Genomic DNA, 7,892 nt, shown 5'->3' with positions numbered 1-7,892 from the left:
TTCTAATTTATTCTGCTCCAATTTTACGTGCTTTCTTTACAAAAAAAAAAAAAAAAAAATGGCTGGGCTTACTGGGAATGAATTGTTAGTTTCGTATCTTGACTGAAATTGTGGGAAATATATATAATACAATTGAAGCTGCTAACTGAACGGTACTGTTCTTACTCATAAGCCTAGTACAGCTGGCATTGATTTGCATAAAGTGAAGATTCTGCATTTCATCACTGTAAGAAAATGTTAGGTGTGCAAAGCATAATAAATTCCACTGTCTGACGAGTCCGTATTTTCCTTGCATTACGCTGTTTTCCCCGTGAGATTCATTAATCAGTTTTTTCTTGGGCACTGCAAACTTTCGGAACATCGAGGGTCTTGCTTACCACTTGGAGTTTCTTCGTTTTTTCCTAGCTAAAATGTAACGTTAAAAAAAAAAGGTCGATTACATTCATTCTTCCCATGGTTTCTTTTTGTAGGAACTATTTCCCTTCAAACGTTCTTTATGTTTCGTTTGGTATAATACTGTCTGATATGCATGTTTCTTTATGTCGGTTCATCTTGGCCTGTATCTTTATTGGTAGTAGTGATGTTCTGCTTTACATTTTCTTAGATAATTTCCAAGTGCATGTATTTTCATCTGGTTTTTTCATTTTCATCTGTTTGTATCTAATTTTTTCTGTAGTCCACTGTCAAATTCAATGAAGTCCAACATAACACACTAATTCCCGATTCTCTGTCGTGTTACATTGTGCTTTTGTGGTTCTGCAGTCAATTTATTGCCATTTGTAGTTACACTGCTGTACGTCGAGTTGATTACCCACTGCTTTACATTTCGTCCGTTGAGCAACAGTCTTTTGTATCACATCACGAAAGTTCCATAGAGACTGAATAATGGATATCTTCACGGATCGAAGAGAACGATAAGGATGCGTGTTTTATGAAGTAAAAAGGTGTCAACTGTTTAGATTCTATAGAAAAGTACTCTAATAATCATCTCTTGGAAATCTTCAGCGTAAAGCCTCCAGTTCTTAGGTCGAGAAAGGATACGATGTTGCTGTGTAAAGCTATGGTTGGCTTCGGGATTTCGTACCGAGTCTTTTTCCAAAAAAATGACTTCGAGGTTATCGGTTGACAGATTACGTTGCAGATAGTTGTTAATGAGGTTGGATATGAATTGCTGGACGAACATTTAACCCGTGAAACAGCAGATTATTCCTCGGATGCTTCCGTGAGTTCAGCACCATTACGAAGAAGGAATAAGAGGAAAGCATATGTTCCACGTGGTGCCTGTAGCGTCTTGGTTCCCGCGGGAGTGGATTTATTCGAACCAGAATACGACCCTCTTCCCGGGCCTTCAAGTGGTATTTCATTGATAAACTTCATTATCACATTTTCAGTTAGGACGATTATAAATATACTAGAAAGCTTTCGACTACAAGCTGTAAAGCTGGAAATATGATGTATTGCAGAATATCATCTAAAGCTATTTGTCCAAGTTCGTCTCTGATTAATGGTAATTTAATTACAGGTTCAGCGAAAGGGTTGTGCAACGTTGAACCTTCACAAAAACATGCTAAGGTATTTGTTGTTTGTTAGATACTGTTTCAAACATAAAAGACAAGTATTTCAAAGTACAGATTTCACGTGACAAAATCCAAGTGGCTATTCTTCTGGACGTTATCACTAACGATTTTATAGCATTCCCTTCATCATTTGTCATTCCTTTGTCTTCGCCTTCCTAATAGTTTGAACAAGTGATTGAAATCTAGTATATGTTCATCTTGTAATTCTTTCATCTGCTTCGACATCCATAATTCTTCTTGTGATAAAGCTTAAGTAAAAAGCTTCGTTGGGATTTACTGGATAGTGAGGGACTCGAATTTCCTAATGAAAATATGGACTTGTCGGCGTATACGATATGTCAATATTTGCACAGACAACTCCAGTATGTGTTTCAGGATCTCTCTATTTTTACTTATACTTCTTTAAGTTAGGAAAACATTTTTATAAAAAGGAAACGTTTCTGGTTTGATTTTAATCCATTCATCGTAGTACTAAAATCTGTTACAGTTTTTTTCTACTTAATTTCCCTGCATATATAGTAAAGCTGTAATGTGAGGTACGATAAGGTCAAATCTCAAAATGCATTCAGAGAAAAGATAAATGACCATACATTCTTTAAAATATCTATGCAAAATAAATGATAAGTTAGGTGTTTCAAAAAGTATGTGTGATTCCAAGGAATTTTTATAGGAATAAATAATTTGTTGGTAGATCTGTGAGAATGCACTTACGGTGGAAATATTTGGTAAAGCTGTTGCTAGAGATGATGAATGAAGATGTCTTCATTCATTCATATCTTGTTTTTATAAAATATATCGCAGTTCAATCAGTATGCTGAAATATTTATGTGAAAGGCCAAAGGTGTACTACATATTGACACTTTACCCCTTATGATGACACTTTCAGGGCAGATATTTTGAGAACGAGTAGTACAACCCGGGGAAGCTTGATTTTAAAAAAGAGATGCCCATTCTGAAATAATTCAAATTCCCTCCTATCAACATCTTGTCTTTTGAGGACTAGTGTGCTGGGGTATTGAAGACATTTGTTGGTAGTATTTATGAACCGCTCAAGATGAATTTTCTACCAAGTGTACTTCTTTTGATTTGGCAGTTACTAAAATGTTTAAAAATTTTTTTGTGGCACTACAACACCTGTTTTGTGATAAACCGTTTAGGATATTTTTCCTGTATTTTTTCACCACTGTTTGAGAGCCGCATGCTGCCGTCTTCGGTAACGACAAAAAATCGTCGCGCGAGTACGGACTTAATAAGGAATAATGCGTCCAGTGGAACAGTTAGTTCGCTTTCGAACAGCAATCCTGAGCCAGTAAGAAATAGAGATGTCCGAAATGTGAGAGGTGGCTCTACTCGTCGGTTCAAAAGCGACAAAATTAGAAGAGCTTTTTCGTCGGAATATTCGATAAGGAAACCAGTCAGTGATTCGTTACACATGACATTTGTTCGGCAGTCCAATGAACACGATATGTGTCCATCAGTGGGGTATGTTTTTTCTATACGATTTTCACGTTTTTAATGTTGCTCTGCCAAAATCTACCCAATACTTTATCATGGAATTGAGTTTTCAAATGATTAGGATGGACAGCATGTTGAGATATGCATGGGATTTGATATTTCAAACAATAACTCAACTCATTTGACGACAATTATTGCCGTAAATGAATTCTACGTTTCTGTCTTTAGATATGTTTTATTTCACATATTCTGTTTTAAATACTATTTTGTTCGTAAATGATTTTTGTTTCAGATGTCGTTCCCGTCCATCAAGTGTAGTTTCCCTCCGCCAACAGCCATTTGCTGTACCTTCTGTTGATCGTCCACTTATTCAGTTCACTGGTAGCACTTCTGGTCCTTCTCTTCATTCTCCAGAAATGAAAAAAACGGAACTTGATGCGCTGGAGAAAGTTCGTCTTGCTTCAAGTAGGGCTGAAAGTGGAAGTAATGTAATGGAACACAGTGAATCATGTCGACCTCCAATTAAAATTGTGCTGAAACCAGTCAAAAAATGTGAAATGAATTCATCCCTTCGAACAAAATGTGAGGTGCAGTATTCCTCACCTATGAACACTTCTGACGGTGTCATGCGAGCTCCAGTACGTTCCGTACCTGATCTTCGTTATCCGCCAGCTATTGAAAAAGCTGTGTTTAAAATTCGTTCTTCGGTCCCACAAAGACGTTCAGATACTGGATGTCCACCGATGTTTAAAGCTACTTCAACAGAAGTCAAGACTGTGAGCTATTTATTGCATCATGATTAAAATTGTGTCTAATAATTAAGCTTCTTCAATAGAAGTCAAGCTACAAATTTTTCACCATGCTAGCATGTTTAAGTTATGTCAGATGTTATTAACTCATTTTAATATGTTTCTCATTAGGATTTCATTCCCTTAAATGAATTAGTGGTCAGCAGTAAGGATTTCTCCTTACATTTCTGGTTAATAATATTAATAGTATAAGATTTATTGCTATTTATGTGAATATTTTACAGTTTGAAAAAAATGAAGGATGTTACTGTCTAAATAGCGCAACCTCACAAATGAATAAGATGCAGTGAGTTTCGGGATTTGATTTACATGAATTATGACATAAATTTTGGTATTATGCGTTAATTAAGCTTTACGCCTAAAATTTCCTTCTTACAGCACCTTGATCGTGGAAATGACGGAGGTGAATCTATTAGTATGAAAAATTGCTTGCCTCCGACGGGAAATTTCACGCATTTATTAACTGGAAGGCGAGAAGGTGCGCAAGAAATGTATGCAGCAAAAACTGGGATTGCGGGTAGCTTTCCAATAGGACCTACGGAGAATAATGGCTTTAACGTTGGTGACATTGTGTGGGCGAGGAATGGAATGTTTCCGTATTGGCCAGGTCGAATTCACGAATTTGTGAGGGAAAATAAAAAGGGTGGAGCATCCATTGTATGGTATGGTGATAATACGTACACTCCTTTCATCGAGTTTTCTCGAATCGAAAAATTTGCTGAGTGCTATGATACAAGGTTTGTGAAAAAAGTTATCTTGTTATATAATACATGAAAGTAGATGTTTTGGTCAAGAACAAAGGGCTATTAGGGTCCGTTCTTTCAAAATTTGTTTGCTGTTAAAGTAGAAATATTGCATGTGCATGTGCTTCATTGATTGTATTTATACTCGTAATGTTCAGGTTCAATCCCATGCGTCCAGATCTCAAGTACCACAAGGCTGTTGCGAGTGCTATCATCTCTTGCCTCCCTAATAAAGGCTATTTTGAAAAAAAGTTGTCCTCACAAGTTCATGAAGTGCTTATGAAACAGAAAATTGACCTTGGTGAGGTGAATATCATTGCAAAATGTAAGAAAAGGACGTCGAGTGGCTCATCCAGCAGACGAAGGTTGACACCTTTTTTTTCCATGTGGCAGTTGGAATTGGTTTTTTCTTTTCAGGCGTGCTTTGCGGTTGTTTGACTTGTCACCTGCTTCAGGAAGGTCGTTACTGCGAAAATGGAAATTCAAGAGACCGAGAGAACGGAAATTGTAAAAACCGTAATTCCAGCAGCTAGGTCAACTGGTGATGAGCCGGTTGAGGTTGATCCACCTTCATCGAGCACTTCTGTTATAGCTGTCACTTACGATTCTGATGCGGTGATTACATTAGGAACCGCTAATAGAGCATCCGTTGTTCCGAAAACGGATTCTTTTAACTCGAAGAGACATGTAAGTGGTGGTGACACACCACCGTTAGTTATTGCATATGATTCTGACGAGCTTTAGTACTTCTTTCATCAGTAACTGATGTATTTGTAGTTTTGATAGAAACCGGCCGGAAAAAGTAGATGTGTTTTGGATATCATATTTTCAGGGAATTCCAAATTGGTTAAAGACTATTTAATCATAGTTCGTTCTTAATGGTCTGTTTTTAAATTAACAATGATTGCTGTTGTAAATTAACGAATAGTGTTTTTTTCTTTATTTTTGCTCTGGTAAGTGCGTTATCTTTGTGTTTAGAGACAATTTTCATTAGGTTTCAGTCATGAAGACCAATGCTAACTCTAACATCCAAATATCTCTGCAATGCGTCTTTGTGGTCATACGTTTTTCTAAAAGTTTTCCAAAGAATGATTATCTCTGTCGGCTGATTTCGGTTTGTTTACGTCTTATAAATCTGATTTGTTATTATCGAAATGTTTCTATACCATACATTATGTTTGCTCGTTTGTGCATGGTTTTTCTTTTCTTTTATTTGAATTTATGTACGCATTGTTCATCTTTAATTTATTTCACTGGTTTCGCTAGTAATTTTGTTTTCTTTGATGAGTTATCCTTATGCATCATGCAATCACGATACAGAACGCAAGGAGGAAATTTACTGCTCGTAAGGCGAATCGTTAAGCATCACTTGTTATGTTTTCTGCTTTCCAGTCCAGTTGTTCTCAAAACTCAATAAAAATTTGCTTAGTTGAAGGAAGCATGAAGGGTGAGGAAAGGACTGCGGCGTTTTCAATTTTTGAATTTTCCGCTGTGTTGTAGCCAATATTTTATTAAGGATTTGGAGATCTTTTAGATTCAAAAAACATAGAGTACCTCATTTTTAAATACAATATATCTCTTAAATAAAACCAAAATATGTTGGGGAGGAAATGGGCAGAGTTGGCAGCATTTCAGTGAAATCTAGAACGGAGCATCTTCATCATTATTTCTGACGGTGATGAAATTTGGATGACGTTATTTGCTGTTGCATTAAATTTTTTATTGATGCTGATGGTTTTCCGTAACCTGTTTCTGAACTTGAATTAACTTACATTGTTGTGCAGCGCAGTGCACTTGAGCTCACGTCTTATTGAGTTTTTGTTTGGTTTGTTGATTTGCTTATTTTATTGTCCAGTATTGATAGAAGCTTCTTCTATGATTGATGTGTTTTAATGTAATGTTCTTCTCATTAACGTAATTTGGTTTTCATGGGAATAAAACTTTCACTTAAATATTTCCACTAAGGTATTCAATCGGAGATTTTTTTGGAAACAAACATAAGTATATGTTTTCATCTGATTTGCAGAAAAAAAACCCACGAAGAAATTGTTCTTTTATGTATTTAATCACCCGAAATGGGAGGTTCCTGAAAGTTTCTCCAAGTTGATACCGCTTTCGCCTTATTTATCCTGATCTGCAGAAGAAGAGAGCTACCACTTGGTTTTTTGAGACAGTAAATGGAGTTGAGACCTTCTCTTGAAGTGGCAGTGAAATTTTTTTCTCATATTTTCGCCATTTCGGGTGATTATTCTTTACTAAGTGCGGTAGGTTTTCCTTTTAGGCATTTATCCTTGAAATTCCATACGTTAGACCTGAGCATCATGCAAATGCGCTAAATGAAGTGTAACGTGTATGCTGGTTTTGTTGAAACTGTAAACTGCGTACCAAGATCGTTAAAAATAAGTTCGAAGCTTAGTTTAATCACCTTCCCTCTGCCTTCCCTTCGTTCTCTTCCCGTCCCTAGTCTCCCCTGTCCCCAACTTTCCTGGTGGCTCCTCGTTTCATTAACTTAACGACCGCTTTCTTCTCCTTCATCGTTGATCCCCGTGGCTTTGTCTTTGTTTCTTGTTATTTCTCTTGTTTCTTTGTTGGATACATCGCGACCATTCAGGATGTTAATGGTATGTATACTTTTATGTTTGAAACTTTATCTTTTATGTTTTATTTCTATGTTTGAAACAGCCATCATTCTGTCGACCCTCGATGTTAGTGCAAAAGTCCCCACTGTGTTTTATCTCGAATTTGCTGTAAACAGATAATATGTGAGGGATGAAGTTCTCATACACTGTGGTCATTCGCTTTATTTGGCATTTATATTCAACTGTAAACAGTTTGTCCTTCTTTTTCACTCCATCCTGTATTACATTGTCCACTATTTCTTTCACGCTAAAGTTCAACAATGGGTTTATATATATTTGGTAAATTGCCTCATACCTTCTCAGACTTTGCTATCCTCTGTTCTCAACGGGTCAGAATAGGTGCTTCAAGCGAATTTAATTTGAGGTATTCTGGAGACCAAAATCAAAACTGTGGGCTAATAGAACCGATGGATTGTCGGCTAAAATAAACGGACAAATGGATGAACAGACAAAGCATCCTCCATTTGGCTTTACTTATTTTGTACCACTGCTTAGGTGCGTACATTGGAGTGTTGGTCCTGACTGGAAACTCTTCTTGCTAATAAAATTGAGCCAGTAAAATGTTGCAGTGAAAACTTTCCTTCCAAGACGCAAATCAGTCATTAAAATAGGTAGCATCCACACTTACACGATTATCCAGTTTGCAGTAATCATCTTCCTAATTCAAAC

At 36.6% G+C, this 7,892-nt stretch overlaps 2 protein-coding genes across 2 annotated transcripts in view; both read left to right on the top strand.

Moving 5' to 3' along the window:
- The window catches only part of LOAG_17748 (hypothetical protein), a 4,714-nt gene extending 3,051 nt beyond the window's left edge, over positions 1 to 1,663 (top strand). The window contains exons 5-6 of the mRNA XM_020450408.1: positions 1,142 to 1,355; positions 1,523 to 1,663. Coding sequence (XP_020305913.1) covers positions 1,142 to 1,355; positions 1,523 to 1,590 — 282 coding nt within the window. The 3' untranslated portion in view covers positions 1,591 to 1,663. The remainder of the gene's footprint in view (positions 1 to 1,141; positions 1,356 to 1,522) is intronic.
- A 1,025-nt stretch (positions 1,664 to 2,688) lies between these two features.
- On the top strand, positions 2,689 to 5,414 carry LOAG_10801 (hypothetical protein). The gene is made up of 5 exons (XM_003146325.2): positions 2,689 to 3,059; positions 3,325 to 3,808; positions 4,220 to 4,578; positions 4,743 to 4,949; positions 5,040 to 5,414. Exons 1-5 carry the CDS (start codon positions 2,776 to 2,778, stop codon positions 5,326 to 5,328), a joined length of 1,623 nt encoding a protein of 540 aa, XP_003146373.1. The 5' UTR covers positions 2,689 to 2,775; the 3' UTR covers positions 5,329 to 5,414.
- The last annotated feature ends 2,478 nt before the right edge of the window (positions 5,415 to 7,892 follow it).

The sequence above is a fragment of the Loa loa genome (genome assembly GCF_000183805.2).
Source record: "Loa loa unplaced genomic scaffold supercont3.123, whole genome shotgun sequence".
In the NCBI taxonomy this organism is placed as follows: Eukaryota; Metazoa; Nematoda; class Chromadorea; order Rhabditida; family Onchocercidae; genus Loa; species Loa loa.
The sequence above is the reverse complement of the archived record's forward strand: the minus strand, read 5'-3'. Positions and strand labels throughout refer to the sequence as shown.